At 39.4% G+C, this 22086-nt stretch overlaps 1 protein-coding gene across 1 annotated transcript in view; it reads left to right on the forward strand.

Moving 5' to 3' along the window:
- Positions 1-22086, forward strand: part of LOC150091155 (uncharacterized) — a 1391089-nt gene that overhangs the window by 724710 nt on the left and 644293 nt on the right. Inside the window, exon 21 of the mRNA XM_090374518.1 lies at positions 11601-11769. Within this exon, the coding sequence (XP_090230644.1) occupies positions 11601-11769 (169 nt within the window). The remainder of the gene's footprint in view (positions 1-11600; positions 11770-22086) is intronic.

Here is a 22086-nt window from a genome sequence, read left to right on the forward strand (position 1 = left end):
CTTGATTAGACCGGGGTTCGAGCCCGTCACCACCAAATACGGGGGATGCGGGAAGGTCAGGGAATGACCACCGCATATCCCGGAGCAATATGGCCTTAGTTGCTAATGCTCCTAAAATCCAAAATAACGTAACGCCCATATACAAATGGAGAAATATACTGCAGAAACGCCACAATGCCCAAATTTTAAAGGTTAGCATCCAGATCCAAAAATACAAGGTCAAACTCTGCCAGAAACTGTAAAATAAAAACATCAACCTCCACAAATTGCAGACCAGCCATGTTCAGCAAATATGGATATCAATGCTGGTACTCTGCAGGATGAGCTAATCATTGATTTTCGTGCAGAAGACAACATGTACTTCAAGCCCCTACCTTTCCAAAAAAAGAAAGGATGAAACTAGATCTTCTTTTTGTATACAAACAGGCTGTATACAAAAAAAAAAAAAAAAAACCAGACAGACACAATCTCTAAAACTAGATAATGCCTAAGATTATATGGTTGAACTATAGCGGTCTGTGCAGAAACATTTTTGATATTTATAATCTAATCAAACAGCATAGTCAAAAAAGCGTCTACCTGCAAAGAAACCAATCTAACTCCACAGGTGACTCAGGTGATTAAAAATTATTGTATCTATCAACAAGACATAAATATTAATAACTCAATAAGAGGAGGTGAAGCCATACTTGTTGACCACAAGGTTCCTACAAAATAGATCCCTCTGAAGACCACATTTGAGGCTGTAGCAGTACATATTGTTTTGAGTTTTATGTTAACTGTATTCTCTATATACCTTTCCCCAAACTAAAAATTCTTTGTGAAAGAATTGGAGGATCTTATTAAACAGCTTTCACCTCCTTTCATCCTTCTAGGGGATTTCAATGAGCTCTGTTCTATGTGGGATCTCCATACATAGATAAACAAGAAAAACTCATTGACACAATTTTTGACAAGCAGAATATCCAACTGCTTGTCAAAAATGCAGAATGATGAATAAGAAAGTGAATATAAGTGGTGCTGGCACTTATATTCACTTTCCCACCAGAGCACCTCCTGCTGTAGACTTATCATTATAATCCTTAAAACTGCTCCCAATAATTCAGTGGTTAGTTTTAAGTAACCCACTAAACAGTGACCATTACCCAATTATTTGCATTTAGCCAGCTGAATAAAATGGGAATTTTCCAAGGCAGACTGGACCATGTTCACGTGCAGTTTCCTCTGATTTTCAAGTCATCATAACCCAGCCTATTGATGATGCTGACCACATTACTACACAGATAATAAAAGCTGCAAACTGTGCTATACAAAAATCCACAATTGCTCCTCACAGACTTGCCAATATCTGGTGGAATTATGTGCCATGATGCTAGAAAAGAACAGAATAAAGAATGGAATCTGTTCCACAAGTATCCAACAACTGTCAACCTGATTAATTTTAAGAAAGTTAAAGCTAAGTCTCTTGGATCTGGTTTGCTTCCATTATTACTAGAAATACAGACAGTAGAAAAATCTGGAACAAAATCAGAAAGCCGAATGATAAATCCCTTCCAGAATCAATGTCTATTCTAAGTTGGAAGGATAAAGACTTTTCCTCTCCAGTAGAAATTGCAAATGCCCTTGCAGAATGCTTTTCTCAAATCTCAGCCATATCAGCATATGAGAGGACCTTTAAACAGGAAAAAGCCAATGCAGAAAAGTATAAGCTGAACTTGAATACAACAGCATCTCTTCCATATAATCGACCTTTTACATTACTCAAACTGGAGAGCCTCCCTAAATAGGTCAGCTAATAGTGCACCATGGCCCAATGAGATATACTAATATTGAATTCATTGCTGATATATCAACTGGATATTCTCAGAAGGCTGCTTCCCTCATTCTTGGTGCCACTCAATAGTCATAGCCTTTTTTAAACCTGGAAAGGATCAGTTAGACTAATTAGACTATCTGCTAGTATTTCTTATCAGTTGCCTTGGTAAAACGTTAGAAAAAATTATTCACGCTCAACTAGTATGGTATCTAGAATCTCATTCAGTGATGAATAAGAATCAGTATGGCTTTTGAAAAAAAATCGGTCAGCTCTGGACCTTATGATCAAGGCAGAATCCGATATATAGAATGCTTTTATCCATAAAGAACATCTTGTCATGGTCTGGCTGGACATTGAAAATCTTTTGATACCACCTGGCGCTATGGCATTCTTCAAAATCTGTATGTTACAGGACTCTGGGGTCAGCCACTACTAATCATACAAAGTTTTCTCCAAAACTTTGTGTGATTACCATTCAAGTGCATTACTGCAATTCACTATCCCGAACAGTTGTCCAAGAAGAAGGGGTCCCACAAGGGTCAGTTCTTAGTGCAATGCTCTTTGCAGTTAGGCTAAACAATGGAACAGAAAATATTCTGGTTAATGTTGACACCTATCTTTATGCAGATGACCTAACGATATGCTACCACTCACAAAATATGTGCTTCCTTGAACTGCAGATCTCGATAAACAAAATAGAGTCTCGGGCATCCCACAATGGCTATCGCATCTCTACAACAAAAACAATGGCTGTCCACTTTTGTAAAAAGCATCATCTCCATCCAGGTCCTGAACTAAGGTTAGGAGCCCAACCAATACCACTTAGCAACAATATCCAGTTCTTGGGCCTAATACTCGACATTAAAGTTACTTTTCAGAGGCATATAATGCAAATACAAACTCAATGTATGAAAAAGATGAATATACTTAAATTTATCTCCTCTATGGCACAGGGAGCCAATCACTTCACACTGCTATGCATATATCGAACCTTAATATGACCTCGTCTAGACAATGGAGACCCAATTTATGATTCTGCACATAAGACAGCATTGGCTTAGCTCGATCCAGTCTAGCATAGTGCTGTCAGGATTGCATTAAGAGCTTTGATGATGTCCCCAGTGTAATGTTTGTATATAGATGCTAATGGACCTCCACTACATCTTAGGAGAAAAGTATTGCTTCTTAATTATGCAGCCAAATTGCATAGCCTTCCTTCTTACCCCATCTGGATGTATTTTTTTGAATCTCACTGGGTAAACTTATATAGAAATAAGCCCAGTGAAAACAAACCTGCTGGTATCTGACTACAAGAGCTAACACAATATTGGAACACCTATCTTGGAAATGTCTCTGAAGCCGCAGATGCAGTACAGATACCATGGGCAATGTATATATTGCTTTGAGATAACTACTTTCTTCAGTGAGGAAACTCTCCCTATCAAACCACAACCTTAGACAGTTACATGTGGCTCATGCCTTGGCTAATTCTCAGAGTCTTCAGATATATACAGATGGCTCAAAAACTGACATATCTGTGGGGACCGCTGTAATCCTTCCTACATCCATTGTCTCTGTCCTGTGTCCAGTGAGTGACCCACTAAGGGAGCAAGAGAGAGAGTGAATGAGTGTTATGGTAAATGGGAGTGAGTGAAGGAATGAATGTAATTGGCCGAATGAATACATAGTTAATAATAAGTTATATAATTTAAACATACTAACTCAAATTGAACTCAATACTAACAGCACCAATGCACACACTGCACTTTCCCCCAGGCCTGCAAGAATTGAAGCAGCTGGGACTGCACTTTAACTGAAAATAACAGTAAGTTGGAGTGCCAGGGGAGTGCAGAAAGAAAGGGATGGATAAATGAAATAAATGCCAGAAGGATGACTGAGAATGTGTATGGGGGTGCGAAACAACGTAACAGCTAAATAACATGTGTAAAACAACTAAATAATTTTGATGGGGGTGCGAAACAACGTAACAGCTAAATAACATGTGTAAAACAACTAAATAATTTTGATTCTAATTACACCCTTAGTCTTATTTCTTTCAATCTATCTTTACTTAAAATTAGTTATTAGGTTTTAGTATATTAAGTCACACTATATACCATTGCATTCCTCCTGGTGTGAGAAAGAGGATGGATGTGTTAAAAAAAAAATGAAGATTATGAGTGGAAAAATTGCCTATCCCCCCCCACACACCCTGGATCCACTGGTGGACATATAGACCAGTATGGTCAGTTCTCTGCCCATCCAAGCAGACACCATGCTATGGCTACCTACCCAGCATGGTGTGGGATGCTGACACTGGTTCAGCAGGAATTAACCCTGGCCAGTGTGGAACACAGCAATACATAGGGATCCCTTTCCCTATGATCCTTTACTCCTATCACCTGGGTTGGTTGTTCTCTCTCTTCCCCCCAACCTAGGTGGCATTCTCCCCCTTTGCCTGGTGGGTCACCACACTGCCAACTAACACCTCCCATCCTCAGAGCAGGATGGGCATCATGACCTTGGGGGTCCACCCTTTAAAACAGGTAGGTTTAAAGGGGGAGAGAAGTTTCTTATTCACTACTGCTCCCCTTTTTCTCCCTATCACTTTAACCCCTTCCCACTTCCTATCTCCCTACTTCTACCTTTTACCTTTCATTTTTTTTTTACTGGGCTCTACCTGTCTGCAGCTTTGGCAACCACAGGGTTTGCCATGCCAGTGCTTCATACTCCCTACTGCCCGACCTACCTCCTCGTGGCACTTTATGGTAAACGAGGTTTCTGTGTGAAAACACTAGCCCCCAGGCTAAGAGGATTGATGAACAACATAACCAACATAAACCTGGCCTTTACAGAGTTTTGTATTCATCGTACTTAACGTGCAGTTGGGGGAACTCCCGGAGCCACATTACAAATAGCATTATACACTATCTTTGTCCAGTTATCACTTGAATGTAGTGTTTTTAAACTGCATCCAAGCTGAACTCTATGCAATCAAAGTGGCTTTAAATCTACTTAATGATATTTTAAATACCAAAGTCATATAAACATCTCTACAGAATAAATCACAAAATTCCCGTTCACTTTGCACACAAATCATATCTCGGTTATGTCACCTCAATGAAAATAAGCTGAATGTCAAGTTTTGTTGAATACCAGTCACGTTGGAATTCCAGGAAATGAGTGAGCAGATGAAGCAGTAAAGCACCCCGCTTGCTTTGATTGCATCCCAGTTTCTTATTCTCATTACAACCCAATCACAATGAATATGTAATGAGAATATGTGGTCTGAATGTGGCATACCCAGACAGATTACAAGCTTCTTGAAATAAAAAGGAATCCACGGCTGCACCAGTTTCTAACTAAACAGGCATGAAGAGGGTGTGCTTGTAAAAGCACAAATTGGCCATATGTATTCAACACACCTATTTTTACTGTTAGGAGAAGATCCCCCACTTTGCTTGCATTGCAGTTCCCTACTTACTATTAAGCATATACTCATTGAGTGTGCACAATACTATTCGGCTAGAATTGCATGTTTCAGATCGCTGCTTAACTTATAAAAACCTCTGCAACTAACCCATATACTTGGAGATGATGCTAGTTTATCAGAACTTTTTACTTACCTAAAAATTATCAACATTTACAGTCACTTATAGACCTATTTCCTTTCATATATTGATCAACAATCCAAGGTAACAGGTACAATTTGGCAATAGTTAGTAGCCCTTTTGCTTTAAATTTCACCCCAACAACAACAACAACCGTAGTTCTCAGGCTAGCTCTGCCGAAGTTACCTGATCTTCCTGATAGAGGCCAAGTTTAAAAAAAAAAAGTGAGTGGTGGAGTAGAGTGGGAGTGACATAGGGGAAAAATAAGGATGAAGAAAGAACCATCCTCCAGTAGAGGGTGAAAGGGCGAAGTAATCCCTGGGTTGCGGATCCCACCCAATTCAAGGGAACGCAGGTCTGAAGACCTGAAAAGTTGAGTGCTGTTTGTCAGTTGGCAGGGCTGCTGAAGCTCTCCACATTAAGTATTCAGCGAGTAACCCTACAAAATCCTACTCCAGAAAGGAGTTTGCAAGTAATCCTACCCCAAGAGGGTCTGCAGATAATCTTTTCCTAGGAGGGGAAAGTGGAAAATCCTATCTCAGGGGCTTGGGTATGTCCCATTCTTTTTTTTTTTTTTTAATGAAAACCCCAAACACGAGAGGTATTAGAACCTATAGTACTTAGTACCATGCATGGGTTAGAGGTTGAGAAGATGAAAGAAGATATTTGTTGACATTAGACTTAAACTTCTGCAGACTGTAATTTTCAGGAAATACGTATGAAGGAAGGTTGTTCCAGAAAACGCCAGTCGAATGAATAAATGAGGAAGATGAAAAGTTGGTTCTGTGAGTTTGAAGTTGGAGAGTAAATGGATGTTGGGTGGTGGCAACACACGTTCGGACTGTTTTGAAAGAGAGAGAGAGAGAGAGAGAAAGAGAGAGAGAGGGAGAGAGTGGGACTTATAGAAGCCAATTCAGAGGAACAGTGCCCATGAAAATATCTGTAGAAAAGGCATGCAGGAAACAGTATGTCTATGAGACAGAGAGTGGAGAGATTCTGTAGATGAATTATTAATTAACCTAACTGCCCTCTTCTGAATGGAATCTAAAAGTCTGAGAGAGATTTTGGGGGCACCGCCCCTAGATGTGGAAACAATATTCCACGGTAGGGTGGATTTGCAATTTGTACACAGTGAACAGCTGTTTCGAGGAAAGGTAATGCAAAGAGTGAAAGAGAAAACCAAGTTTTTTAGATGCAGAGGAAGCAATATTTGTAATGTGCTTGTGCCAAGCGAGATTAGAAGTCAGGGTAATCCCTAAAAGAGATATATCATCTTGCCTAGTAATCAGAGTGTCACCAAAGATAAGCATAGGAGCAGAAGAATCCTTTTTGCTTGATATAAGACAGGACTCAGTTTTAGAAGGATTGAAGTCAACTAAGTTGTCTTTGCCCCACTGGAGAATTACATGGAGAACAGCATTTAAGGAATTTAAGGAATAGTGGATATTTGAGAAGTTGAAACTGATTCAGCAGGGCAAGGTTTCTCAAACTGGAAAGTGGAATGCAATGTGCTATTATCAGCAAAACTATGGATAGGATTTCCGGTCAATCGAAGAAGGTCATTAATATACAAGAGGAAAAGTGTGAGGAGAAAGAACTGAACCTTGGGGAACACTAGCATTAGTGGAGAAGTTAGAAGACAGAGAGCCATCTGCCATCACCCTCAGTGAGTGGTCAGAGTGAAAACTGAATAACCAATTACAAACCATAAGATGGAAGCTTGTTTAGAAGACCTTTATGCCAAACACAATTGAAAGCCTTTGAGATGTCAAGAGCAACTGCTTGTGTTTCACCGAACTTTTCCATTGAATTTGTCCATAAATGGGTAATATAAGCCAGAATATCACCAGTGGATCGACACTGGCAGAATCTATACTGATGATCATTGATCAGATGGAAGGTTTCTAGATAGTTGAAGAGTTGGTGGTTAATTGATGTCTCCACTACTTTAGAGCCGACCGGGCTAGCCGAGTGGGTAAAGTACCTGCTCGGCAACCCAAAGGTCGCGGGTTCGATTCCCGCCTCAGGCTTGGATCAAAGTACTGCAAAAACCTTGGGAGGTGCAATATGGCCACAGAAGCCGATGCGCCAACAACTACCAAATCAACAACAACAACCACTACTTTAGAAAGAGTAGAAGTAATTGCAGTGGGACGATAATTGGATGGGAGGGATTTGTCACCCATTTTAGGAACTGGCTGGATATGAGCAAATTTCCAAGCAGAAGGAAAAACACCTTTGGAATAAGAAAGTGAAAAGGACGAGATTTTAAAGTGGAGTGTGGGATAAAGGATTCCATTCCAACAAGAATAATTTCACTGACACGATCTGAGCAAACGTTGACATCAGAAGTTTGGAAACAGTAATCCGACCAAGGAAAAGAAGAAAAGAGATCTCACAAGTCATCCCATTTTGCATTCTTGTAATGCCAAGCAACACGAGGTTCAGAATAGCCATGAGATAAAGACTCCATTGGAGAAGAAACAATCATCAAGTTGTGATCTGAGGTGCCTAAAGGACCACTCACTTTGACCATGTACTTTGAAGGGTTGTTTTTGAGAAAAAGATCAAACGTGTTGGCTGTTTGGTTTTGATTGTCTGGTATTCTGCTGTAGAAATGAACAATCTGTGCGAGGTCATTAGTAATTGCAAAAGCATACATCCTACTCAGCAAGTGCAGTGCTAGAGAGAGTCTTCTCCATAGTAGGGCAATGCTTCATTCCAGTGGAGTGCTGCCAGAGGTCTCAGCCACATTAGGGTTTTAGGAAGAAGAGTAGTGACAGTAGCTGATCATGTTTGAAAGTGTACCTGTTAATTGGGTGTTTCTTCGCTTTATCATATGTCTCATTTGGTATGTTGACTGTGCAGGTTCAGTGATGGCAAGGTAACAGCTCTTGTTCCTGAGGTAGAGGTGTTCCTGGTGTTGGAGATTAGTTTGGATTTTGGTTATGAGTTTAATTCTGAAGTTGTTATAAAGTAGGCAAGTGTACATCATATGATCCCAAGTCTCAGGTTCACCGAAAGTGGAATAGGAATCCTGCTCTATCCCTAAGCTGATTAGTTTTTGTTTGAAACGACCGTGTTCAGCGAGAATGAAGGTTACTTGAAGTCTCAGTGTGAACCAGGAAGGAGAGGTCTGATAGTATTGTGCCTTTGGTGGTATTGATCCAGGAGTTTTGCCAGATTCTGAATGTGAAAAGCATATTACAGACAAACGCCAAGGAGTTTGTCAGTAATATGCTTGTGCCTTGCCTTAGGATCATATGCCAAGTCAATATGGAAGTCAAGGATTTCTGTTGATGTTCCTTTCTTTAAGTTGTGGAAGAGAACTCTCTTAATCACCTCAAGGTATAGGGGCATGAATGCATCTAGGTCCTGAAGGGCTGGCATACTCACATGTGATGCCCTGGTAACTGGGAGGAGCATGGCTCTTTGAATGGAATCAAGCTTTGTCTTGTTATGTTGGTTCTTGTACACCATAGTGAGGCTTCATAAGAAACAGTGGGCAAGAAGATGGAGTTGTATATTAATACCAGTGCTCTGTGTTTATGGTTCCAGTCTATCCTGCTAATTATTTCAATCATTGGTGTGTATTTCCTGATTTTGGTTGAAATATAATCAAGGTGTGGAAAGAACGTGGGTTTCATGTGAAGTATGATACCCAGGTATTTTTTTCTTTGGGCAGAGTCTGATAGGTCATTGGCTATTTTGATTGTAGGAAGTCTGGTTAACTGGAGAGATCTTTTAAACAAGATTGATGTAGCTTTTTCACCAGATATGGTCTGGGGTTGCTGGCCAAGTCTGGAGTTTAGTGAAGACAGTAAGTTTGTGCAGTCCTCTGGCAAAGACTTGGAGTCGGTATGGGCCACCAAAATCAGATCATTGGAAGTAGTAGTAGTGGCATGTGATTCAAGAAAGCAAGTGTATGAGCTTCTGCAGTATCAGCCAAAAAAAAAAAAAAATTACAAAACAATTCCCTCTAAATGTTTGTTCAATTCCTCCTTAAATTTATTTAACCTATCAACTTCCACAATGACAGATGGAAGTTTGTTCCAGCAATTAACCACCCACTGGCTAAAGGCAAATTTCCACACATCTATTCTACATCTGTCTTTCCTCAATTTGAATTTATGCTCCCTTAGGTTTGTAGTCTGAACAAGTGGAAGAATCCCATCAGAATTCAGGGTGTTCAACCCATTCAAGGCCTTATACACCTCAATCAGATCACTTTGCAGGTGCCTAGTCTCCAGCCGCTGCAATTTGCAGAACTTAAGCCTCGCTTGGTAAGACGATCCCTTCATTCCCCTCACCAATCTTGTTGCCCTACTCTGTACATGCTCAAGCAAAGCTACATCCTTCCCAAAATGAGGCCTCCAGACCTGTACACGGTATTCAAGGCATGACCTGACCACTGCCTTATACAGAGGGACAATCACCTTTTACCTGCTAGCAAAATTTTTGTATATCATTGACAACATCCCATGACCTACCCTAGCAGCCTGTCTACATTGCTCAGAAAACTTCATATCTGACTGCACCATTACTCCCGTGCGCCTCCGTAGCCAGGTGGGAAGGAGCAGCAGTGCGTAGCACACGCTTCTTGATTAGACCGGGGTTCGAGCCCGTCACCACCAAATACGGAGGATGCGGAAAGGTCATTCAGGGAATGACCACCGCATATCCCGGAGCAATATGGCCTTAGTTGCTAATGCTCCTAAAAAAAAAAAAAAAAAACCAAAAAAACCAAGCACCATTACTCCCAGGTCTTTTTCATTGTCTTCCACCTTAAGTGTAGTACCACACAGTTGGTATGTTTCTCTGGGGTTATTTCTACTCATATGCAGTACTTTGGATTTGTCAAGGTTAAACTTCAGTTGCCACTTCTTAGCCCATCTGCCCAAATTATCTAGATCCTGTTGCAGTAGCACACTGCCATTACTGTCATTAACAACCCTGCCAACCTTTGTATCATCTCCAATCTTCAACACTAAGCCTGATATACCTTCATCAATGTCATTGATAAATATACAAAACAACAGAGGACCCAACACCGAACCCTGTGGGACTCCACTAATGACATTAGTCCACAAAGAGCAGCAGCCCATTGATTACCACCCTCTGTCTTCTCCCCCTCAACCATCCTTTTATGCATTGTAGCAACTTACCCTTAATAGCATTCTGCTCCAATTTGTACAGTAGTCTTCCATGCGCAACAGTGTCAAAACCTTTCCTGAAATCACAGTATATGATATCAAAATTATTTTTTGCATTCAGTTCCTTTGTAACCACATCATAATATCTTATCAAATTTGTCAGACAAGACTTTCCCTTAACAAACCCATGCTGCGTCTGCATTATTGCTGCAGTCTTGTCTAGATAGTCCAAGGATGCTCTCATAATTATGGCTAAGGGTTTGCTTAGTTGCTTTGCTGCATCCTTTAATATAACTGGATAGATCTCATCCACCCCAGGTGCCTTTCTTATGCTTAACTTCAACAATTTCTCCTCCACTTTGCTCTCAGTTATTACAAAATCATTAAGCACCCTGCTACAATTTGATAACCTTCTGCCATTTTCAAACCTTAATAACTCATGTGTGAATGTAGAGGCCAAATACGCATTCAGTTTGTTTGTTATCTGAGCAAGATCATCAACAGTCGAACCATCGATATCAAGTGGACCAATCAGATTCATCCCCTTCCTTTTAGAGTTTATATAAGTAAAGAAATCTTTGCTGTTGAATGCAGAGGACTCAGTGCACCTGTGATCCATCCCAAGGAACTCATCCAAGATGATGGACTCTTCTTCTGGTCCCTAGTGACCAGTCTCTTGACACAATGGTTCTGTGGCAGAGATCATGGCCTTTCTTTGGTCAAGGTAAGAAGAGATACATATGTAAAGGTTTTGAGGTATGTTGGAGCGTCTTAGCCTTTGAAGGATGCTGGGCCCCTACAGATGGTCAAATGCTCTAGCAAAGACCACTGTGATGGCCGAGAAGTATTTAGCAAGGTTGTCAGTAGCTACAAGGCGTTAAATCTTGGTATGTTACAGGCATTAAATCTTGGTATGTTGAAATCAGAAAATCTTTGACCATAACTTATACTTACTTTACCTTATCCAGAACTCTTTGACTCTATTGTACTTACCTTTAAAAAGAAATGATAATCTTTTAGGGTGATTATGGTGAACCCGGATTGTTTGGAAATGAAGGATTACCTGGCTTTAGAGGTCCTCCAGGAGTAAAAGGTGAACCTGGTGAACCAGGATTTTCACTCCCAGGTTTGAAAGGGGAAAAAGGCTATCCAGGAATCCTAGGGCTTAAAGGCTTTATGGGTGATAAAGGTAATAAAAGAAAATTTTTGGTTTCCTAATATTTTTTTATATATACCTAGCATTTGTCTGTTTATATGATAGTAGTTTCTTGTCTAGGTAATTGGGTCTAATTATGGAAAGCATTGCAGAAGATAGATGATAAATTTGGCATATACAGAAGTGTGTGTGTGTGTGTGTGTGTGTGTGTGTGTGTGTGTGTGTGTGTGTGTGTGTGTGTGTGTGTGTGTGTGTGTGTGTGTGTGTGTGAGAGTATAGAAATCTGATAGACCAACATTCTTGGGACCATAGCAATGCTGCAATATCAGCTATTCTGTATTATTTGGCGTGTTTAGCTAAAATGTGAAATCTTCAAATAGTCCATATTTTTGTTTTTTTTTGTATGCTTTGTTTTTCCTATTTTATAAAACTATGCTACAAGAGTGGGATGAACTCTGTTGAGTTCAGTGACATCGCTCTTTAGGCATACTGTGAATGTAGCATCTTTTAAATAAAAAAATTAACAGTCTATTTTTTTCAATTTTCTCTTTTTGTTTTGCTCTTTAATGTCATACAGTGTTATTTCACCCAGTTGAGGCATAGAGTCCTGTGTCGGGGTGTTAGCAATGGGACTCTGGTAGGTCTGTGGCTCCCATAACGTATTGCGGCTAATGATCGCCTTATGGTCTTGGTGGAGATGTTTCTGGCACCTCCCCATTGAAATCTGTGATGATTTGTGCCACTGTCGCTCTCTGATTGGCTGAAACAATGCGAGACAGATGTTGACAGCTAAGTTCATCCATGACCTTTCTCTGCCCACAGCACTGTCCATGATGAAATTGTTGTTCCAGAAATGGCTTATTCCCTGATACACTCTTGATACTGTCAAAGGGGATAGTGCAATTTCTGTACCACATCTGCCATAGAGTGATTTGGGCACCCACTATCACTTAATCTCCTTGTGGGTAGGAGAGTCCTTATTGCCCTAAAATGGGAAATCTGTTGCTTGGTTTCACCCCTTTACAGACTTCAGAGGACACATCCTGGAGGATGTTTGTTTGTTTGTTTTTTAGTTAGTTGTTGGTGCATCGGCTTCTGTGGCCATAATGCACCTCTCAAGGTTTTTTTAGTACTCTGATCCAAGCCCGAGGCGGGATTCGAACCCACTACCATTGGGTTGTCAGGCAGGGACTTTACTTACCCGGCTAGCCCGGTCGGCCAGCCTGGAGGAACTGATATCTTCATTTGCATTGGAAATTATGAACCTACCTGATCAACCATTTTCTTATTGCTCTACTGCGGGTGAAACAAACATTGATGTTACCCTCATCACACCTTCATTCAGTGATCTTATTTCCAATTGGCATGCTCATGAATATGCTACTACTAGCAGTCATCTTGTTATCACCTTTGACCTTGCAAAAAACAATTCTTATAACCAGGGAACCAACAATAAGATTAGCATTAGCAGAGGCATATGATGCAAGAAAGCAAGCTCAGTCAATGCAAGAAAGCAAACTCAGAATCAGTCAAAAAAAAAAAAAAAAAAAAAAGACCCTTTCCATTTCGTCCATCCATTCGCTCCAAATCCTTTTCTAGTTCTGCCTTGAATTTATTTACATGTCCACTTCTACAATGACAGATGGTAGTTTGTTCCAGAAATCAACCACCCACTGGTTAAAGGCAAATTTCTGCATATCTATTCTACAACTGTCTTTTCTCAATTTGAATTTATGTCCCCTCAATTGATTAATCTGGGCAAGAGGAAGAATCCCATCAGCATTGAATTTTCTCAAACCATTCAAGTCCTTATACATCTCAATCAGATCACCTTGCAGGTGCCTAGTCTCCTGACACTGTAATTTGCAAAATTTAAGCCTTTGTTTGTAAGAGCTACATTTTGTTCCATTCAATAACCTTTTGTTCTATTCAATGATCATGCTCAAAGAGCCACATGCGACTCTTTGAGCATGTAACTGTGGCTCTTTAACTTTTAGCACACATGAAACAAAGCTTGAAATGGAGTTAAAGGACTTTTTATTTAGTTAATTGTTATTTTATATTGTACTTTATACGTTGTCTTATGGTTATTGTTACGCTGGTTATTTTTATTTTTAATTTAGATAAAGAGTTTTTGTAGATTACTACTTAATATACGTAAAACCATTATTTCGTTCGAATCTTGCAGCCAATGTTTTTGTATAGAGTAGTAGGGAATTCAAATTTTTAATTGTGATAACTAGGCAGCTCTAACGTATAATTATATAGCGTAATATGCATCGCTGCATTTAGGATTCTATTAGATAGCTTAGTATTGACAATTAATTAATTCAATTTATTGATCTTATTAATTTAAAATATCATGCCCCAGACCAGAGCAGCAAAGCAATGGGCACAAAGTGGCATGATATTTGCATTGGGGCAAAAGTTGATGACATTGTAAAGCATATATCATCTTTTAAGGGCACAAAAGGTGATATTGTTGTACACGTTGGCACCAATGACATTAAGAGTAGGAGATCTGCAGATTTACGTAAAAAGTACAGGTCAATGTTGCAAAAAAGTCGTGAAATAGGATTAAATATTAAAGTGTCTGCAATTCGGCCCAGACACGATAGGAGGGAGTACATGATGAGAGCCTTGTCAATCAATGCGGCCCTGGAGGAAATGTGCAAGGCTCAAGGGGTAAATTTGTTTCAGCATGGTCTGTGCTTGTTAACAGGAAAGACTGCTTCTACAGGGATGGGATGCATTTAAATAGAAAGGGTGCAAGAATATTTGCTGATGCTATTGAGGCAGTGTTAGGTGGGTCAGAAAACTGTTGGCTTGGGGGGGATTCACAGACTAAAAGGTTAAAAGTAGCCACAGGCAGAGGTGAAGGTGATTCTTGCACAACTTCTATTAGAATAAGTAGCGACCTGGAGCGAGGGGTGCTGGGGGTTTTCAGGGACTGATGGCAGTCATCGTGAAACAGGTGGGTATATGGGATGTGTTAGGGTAACTAGGAATAGGAATAGGTGCATGTATGTTTGCATGTATACCAATGCTAGAAGTATAGTAAATAAATTTGATGAATTTGAGGTGTTGGTCAAGACATCAAAAGCAGATATTGTTGGGATATCAGAGACGTGGTGTCACATTGATATTAGGAATGCAGAATTGGAATTTGGGGAGTACAATGTGCACAGAAAGGATAGATAGGATAGGAAGGGAGGAGGTGTTATGCTGTTAATTAAGAAAAAAATAAAATCAAAAGAAGTGCATCCAGTTGATATAGATGAACAGTGCACTGTTGAGTCAGTTTGGTGTGACATAAGCACTGCGAAAGCAAAAATAAGAGTAGGAGTGTGTTATAGGCCTAATGAATACAATGAACAATTGTACAGAGAAATAGAGTGGTTTAGTAAATCAGGATGTATAATAATCTGGGATTTTAACTTCCCAGATATAGACCGGAACTTGTGGGTTGGTCACTCACATACTAGTAAGACTTTTGTGGATTTATTGGATGATTGTTTTCTGCAGCAGCATGTTCGAGAGGCAACCAGAGAAGGTAATATTCTTGATCTGGTTATCAGCAGTGATGTGATCATTCGTGTATTAAGAATTTGCAGATAAAGGAACCACTAGGTGGCAGTGATCACAGTGTACTGATGTGGGATTTACTTAAAGATTTAATTACCATCAGGGGTAAAGGAAAGGGTTTTTGCTTCTGTAAAGGTGAGTACAGTGGTCTCAGACAGTTTTTAAATTCTGTACAGTGGGATCAACTGACGATGTTTCCAACAGTAAATTCTAAGTGGGAAGCATTCAAGGAATTAATCGTGGAAGCTACTAAAAGTTTCATACCTATTAAAAATTATTGTTCAAGGTTTAGGCCTAAATAGTTATCAAATGAACTAATAGGAGCATTAGCAACTAAGACCATATTGCTCCAAGGATATGCGGTGGTCATTCCCTGACCTCTCCGCATCCTCCGTATTTGGTGGTGACGGGCTTGAACCCCCGTCTAATCAAGAAGTCCAATCCCCGTCTAATCGTGTGCAACGCACTGCTGCTCCTTCCCACCTGGCTACGGAGGCGCCGATGAGATTTGTGACAGAGAAGAAAAATGCATGGGATGCATGTAAATTATCAAGTGACTCAGAAACCTATGGCAGATATAAGCTACGCTGTAATCAGGTCACAAATGAGGTTAGGCAGGCGAAGGCAGATTATGAGAAATCTTTGGCAAAAGATGCTAAGAAAAACAGCAAGGATTTCTTTACTTATATAAACTAAAAGGAAGGGGATGAATCTGATTGGTCCACTTGATATCGATGGTTCGACTGTTGATGATCCTTCTCAGATAGCAAACAAACTGAATGAATATTTTGCATCTACTTTCACATATGAGGAGTTATTAAGGTTTGAAAATGGCTGAAGGTTATCAAATTGTAGCAGGGTGCTTAATGATTTTGCAGTAACTGAGAGCAAAGTGGAGGAGAAATTGTTGAAGTTAAACATAAGAAAGGCACCTGGGGTGGATGGGATCTATCCAGTTATATTAAAAGAGGCGGCAAAGCAACTAAGCAAACCTTTAGCCCTAATTAATAGAGCATCCTTGGACTCTGGGGAAGTCCCCATGGACTTGAGATGTGCAAATGTATCCCCAAATTCACAAAGGGGGATCGAAGGGTGACACGAGTAATTACAGACCAGTTAGTTTAACTTCTGTTCCGGGTAAAATAATGGAGTCACTGGTTAAAGATGCATTTCAGGATCATCTAGACAAGACTGCAGCAATAATTCAGACACAGCATGGGTTTAAGGGAGAGTCTTGTCTGACAAATTTGATAGGATATTATGATGTAGCTACAAAGGAACCGGATGCAAAAAATAATTTTGATATCATATTTGGATTTCAGGAAAGCTTTTGACACTGTTGCAAATGGAAGACTATTGTACAAATTGGAGCAGAATGGTATTAAGGGTATGTTGCTACAATGGATAAAAGGATGGTTTTAGTGGGAGAAGACAGAGGGTGGTAATTAATGGGTGCTGCTCTTCATGGAGTACTGTTATTAGTGGAGTCCCACAGGGTTCGGTGTTGGGTCCTCTGTTGTTTTGTATATTTATCAATGATATTGATGAAGGTATATCATGCTTAGTGTCGAAGTTTCATTTTTGCCAGAGAGTTTTAAATTACTGGAATAAGAAGTGGAAAGACTTGGGTATGAGGTTATCCACTTGCTGGCCAAGAATTTTGCAGTTTTGGAAAATGCTAAGTTTTTATTTATATTTAGGTGTTTTATTGACTTAATGGTTATAATAAATTATTTTGTTTAATTAGCTTTATAGATCTAGTCAAGTTCTGTGGTTTATAGCGAATTTAGATAGTGATTTTAAAAGTTAATACTTGGTTAAGACATGTCGGTAGATTTTACCGTTCGTATCTTGCCACCCATTATACGTTGCCTTTTCCATTGTATGATACTGAATAGAATACGTATATCCCAAACTTCATAGCATAAGGTTTAACGTAAAAGGAGATAGCGAAATATGTAGCACTGTATTAGAAAATTTTTAGATTAGGATAGTATTAACAATTAATCAGTAAAATTTATTAAGTTTCTTAATCATGACCCAGACTAGAGCAGAAAAGCAATGGGCACAAAATAACAGGAATGTTGTGGCTCGGTGGAGAACCGAAGGGGACGATCCTCCAAAGCATCACGGTTTAAAAAAATGTGTGAAGTGTGAAATGTTTGCAGACCTTTCTAGAACAGAACATAATCTAGCCAAGGAGAATGTCTTTGTGGTGTGTGATAAGTGCAGAAATTAGGCACCAACTGAGCATTATGATGGGCATCTATGAGAGTTTGAGGTGCACTCGAAGGTATTACAATGGGGGACCCATCAAGCTCTCAGCTTGGCAACACAGTGGCAATCTGAAAGGTAGAATTGGCAGTTCCCATAGGAGCTAGCTATTGTTGGTGACCCTGTTGTCTGGGAGACAGAAAATATATTATGCAAAAAGGATAGGTGGAACAGGAACAGGGGTATGTCTGCAAGGGGCGATAGTTGATGGCATTTTAGGACAGATAACATCTTTTAAGGACATAAAAGGTGATATTATTGTACATATTGGCACAAATGACCTTAAGAGTACAAGATCTGCAGATTTATTTAAAAAGTACAATTCAGTGCTGAAAAAAAGTCACGAGTTAGGGTTAAATTTGAAAATGTCTGCAATTCTGCCGAAATACGATAGGAGGGAGTATATGATGAGAACTTGTCAATCAGTTCGGTCCTTTAGAGATTGTGCGAGGCTCACAGGGAGATTTTTTTTTCATCTTTTAGTCTGTGCTTGCTAACAGAAGAGACTGCTTCTACAGGGATGGGATACACTTAAATAGAAAGGGTGCAAGAATATTTGCTGATGCTATTGAGGCAGTGTTAGGTGGATTGGAAAACTGCTAGGTTGTGGGGATTCACAGATTAAAAGATTAACAGTAGCCTCAGGAAGAGGCAGAAGTGATTCTTGCACTGCTTCTGTTGTAATGAGCTGCAACCTAGAGAGCAAGTTGCTGAGGATTTCAATAGCTTCTGGGAAGGCAGTGCAATGTTGAGTCTATTTTGTGTGACATAAACAATATGAAAGGGAAAATGAGAGTAGAAGTGTGGTATAGGCCTAATGACTCTGATGAGTACACCTAACAGTTGTGCAGAGAAATAGTGGGCCAATAAATCAGAATGTCTTCTAATGGGAGATTTTAACTTTCCTGATTATTGACTGGAACTTGTGAGTTGGTCACTCACATGCTGGCAAACGTTTTGGATTTATTGGAGGATTGTTTTCTACAGTAACACATTCAAGGGGCAACCAGAAGTAGTACTCTTGATCTGATTATTAGCAGTGATTATTCATGCATTAAGAATTTGCAGATAAAAGAACCCTTAGGTGACAGTGATCATAATGTACTGATGTGGGATTTCCTTAAAGATGTAACTACCATCAAATGTAAAGAGAAGTGTTTTTGTTTTCATAAAGGTGACTAAAGTGGTCTCAGTCAGTTTTAAATTCTGCACAGTGGGATCAACTGATGATGTTACCAATACCAATGGTGAATTCTAAATGGGAAGCCTTCAGGGACTTGATTTTGGAGACTACTAGACTTTTCATACCAACTAAGAAATACCATTTAAGGTTGAGGCCTAAATGGGTGTCAGATGAATTAATGAGGTTCGTGGCAGAGAAGAAAAATGCATGGGAAGCATATAATTATCAGGTGACACAGAAGCTTACGGAAGATATAATCTAGTTTGTTTTGAAGTCACAAAGGAGGTTAGGCAGGTGAAAGCAGATTACCAGAAAACTTTGGCAAAGAATGTAAAGAAAAACAGCAAAGAGTTCTTTACTTATGTAAACTCTAGAAGGAAGGAAATGAATCAGATTGGTCCCCTTAACATAGATAGTTTGACTGTTGATGAGCCTGCTCAAGTAGCTGATAAACTGATGAGTATTTTGCATCTACGTTCATGCATGAGGAGTTATTCAAGGAGAGGAAAGCCAGAAGTTTATCAAATTCTAATATGGAGCCCAGTGATTTTGTAACAACTGAGAACAAAGTGGAGGAGAAATTGTTGAAGTAAACATAAAAAACACACCTGAGGCAGATGGAATCTGTCCAGTTATATTTAAGGAGGTAGCAAGGGAAGTAAGAAAACCCTTAGCTGTAATTATGAGAGCATCCTTAGATTCAAGGGAGATCCCCATGGACTGGAGTGGAGCTGTGCAAATTATATCCACAATTCACAAAGGGTGACACAAATAATTATAGACCTGTTAATTTTACTTCTGTTCAAGGGAAAATAATGGAGTCACTGATTAAAGAGGTAATACAGGATCACCTAGCAAAGACTGCAGTTCAGATAAAGCAGTAATAATAGTTCAGACACAGCATGGATTTGTTAAGGGGAAGTCTTGTCTGACCAATTTCATTACATACTATAATGTGGTCACAAAGGAACTGGATGCAAAAAATAATTTTGATATCATATACTTGGATTTCAGAAAAGCTTTCGATACTGTTGCACATGGAAGACTTCAGTACAAATTGGAGCAGTATGGCATTAAGGGCAAGTTGCTGCAATCGATAAAGGGATGGTTGAGTGGGAGAAGACATGCTCTAGGTGGATTAATGTTATTACTGGAGTCCCCCAGGGTTCGGTGCTGGGCCCATTGTTGCTTTGTGTATTTATGAATGATATTAATGACGGTATCAGGCTTAATGATCAAGTTTGGAGATGATACAAATGTTTGCAGGGTTGTTAATGACAGTAAAGACAGTAATGTTGTAGAAAAGTTAGGCAGATGGGCTGAAAAGTGGCAACTGAAGTTTAACTTTGACAAATTCAAAGTACTGCATGTGGGTAGCAGTATCTTATGAGAAAAATACCAAGTGTGTGGTATTACAGTCTAGGAGGTTGAGAATGAAAAAGACCTTGGGGGTAATTGTGCAGTCAGATATGAAGTTCTCTGAGCAGTGCAGACGGGCAATCAGAGCAGCTTATGAAGTTTTGTCAATTTTATATAGGAATTTTGCTAGCAGAGACAAGGAGGTGATTATCCCTTTGTATAAGGCAATGGTTAGGCCATACCTTGAGTACTGTGTACAGGTCTGCAGTCCTCATTTTAGGAAGGATGTAGAGTTTCTAGAATGAGTACAGAGAAGGGCAACAAGGTTGGTGACAGGCAGATGTGTATTTCTAAAAAAATAGTACCGGAACGCTCGTCGTAAAAAAAATTGTACTGGACTGCTCGTTCTCCAGAAGACTTATTTGATAATGCCAAATCAACTGTACAGTAAATGAATCAGACTTCAGACTCATGTTTATAGAACAACCAGTTCTAGCATTCAGCTCATGGCCAATCAAAAGGCAGCATTCGCACACATCACAGAATATCTCATTCATTGGATCTCTTTATCTAACACATTGTACTTTAGTAAGAAACATTCGTTTCATCGTGAAATTTATATTTTTGTTTTTAAATAAATTTTTAAAGAAATCTATTAATTTTAAAGATTACTATTAATATATATTTTTAGTAGCAATGGGTAAAATAGATATTTCTCCCTTCCCTGTGATTATGCCATTGTTTCATAATATTAGCTGTATATATTTAATGATTTTTTATTATATCATTTAGAAAAAGTACTGGAACGTTGTTCTTGTGTGTTCTGGCCCTAATACACCACTTGGGACAGGAACAAAGGGGTGCTCTTACGAAGAAAGGCTTAAGTTCTGCAAGTTGCAGGATCTGGAAACTAGGCACCTGCGAGGTGATCTGATTGAAGAGTATAAGGCCTTGAATGTTTGAACAGGCATCAGTACTGATGGGATACTTCCGTTTGCTCAGATTAAGAACCTGAGGGACATAGATTCAAATTGAGGAATAGATTGTAGAATAGATGTGTGGAAGTTTGCCTTTATCCAGTGGGTAGTTGATTGCTGGAACAGACTTCCATCTGTTGTTGTTGTGGAAGTTGATAGCTTAATTAAATTTAAGGCTGAACTAGACAAATATTTTGAGTGACCGGATGGGTGAAATGGGAGGTTTTTTTTTTTTTTTTTGGCTGATGCTGTATAAGCTTGCTTTTTTGCATCATATGCCTCAACTAATGCTAATGCTAAGATACCTATATGTGTTGCAGAGCTGACAGTTTCTGGAAATTAGCATTAGTAGAAGCACAATGCATGAAAGGAAGCAAACCTTCCCATTTCACCCATTCACTCCAAAAAAAAAAAAAAAAAAAGTTTGTCTAGTTCTGTCTTGAATTTATTGAAGCTATCAACTTCAATAATGACAGATGGAAGCTTGTTTCAGATATCAACCACCCACTAGCTAAAGGCAAATTTTCACACATCTGATCTAAGTCTTTCCTCAATTTGAATTTATTCCCCCAGAGGTGCGTAATCTGAAGAAGAGAAAGAATGTCATCAGCCTTGAGTCTGCTCAAACCATTCAAGGTCTTATACACCTCATTATGATCACATCACGGGTGACATGTCTCCAGACACTGCAGTTTGCAGAACTTAAGCCTTTCTTGATAAGAGAAGCCCTTTGTTCCACTGACCAATCTCATTGCCCTCCTTTGTATTCATTCCAGGATCTCAACATTATTTCTTAAAATGATTCCTCCAGGTGTGTTGTATTTTGTACTGAAGGTGTGGAGCAGAAGTTAAACTAACAGGTGTGTAATTACTCGTATCACCCTTTCATCCCCCTTTGTGAATTTCCACATTTCCAGTCCATGGGGATCTTCCCTAAGTCCAAGGAAATAATTATGGCTAAGCATTTGCATA

The sequence above is a fragment of the Mastigoproctus giganteus genome, chromosome 1, assembly GCF_048544385.1.
Source record: "Mastigoproctus giganteus isolate SK-2022 chromosome 1, ASM4854438v1, whole genome shotgun sequence".
Classification (NCBI taxonomy): domain Eukaryota; kingdom Metazoa; phylum Arthropoda; class Arachnida; order Uropygi; family Thelyphonidae; genus Mastigoproctus; species Mastigoproctus giganteus.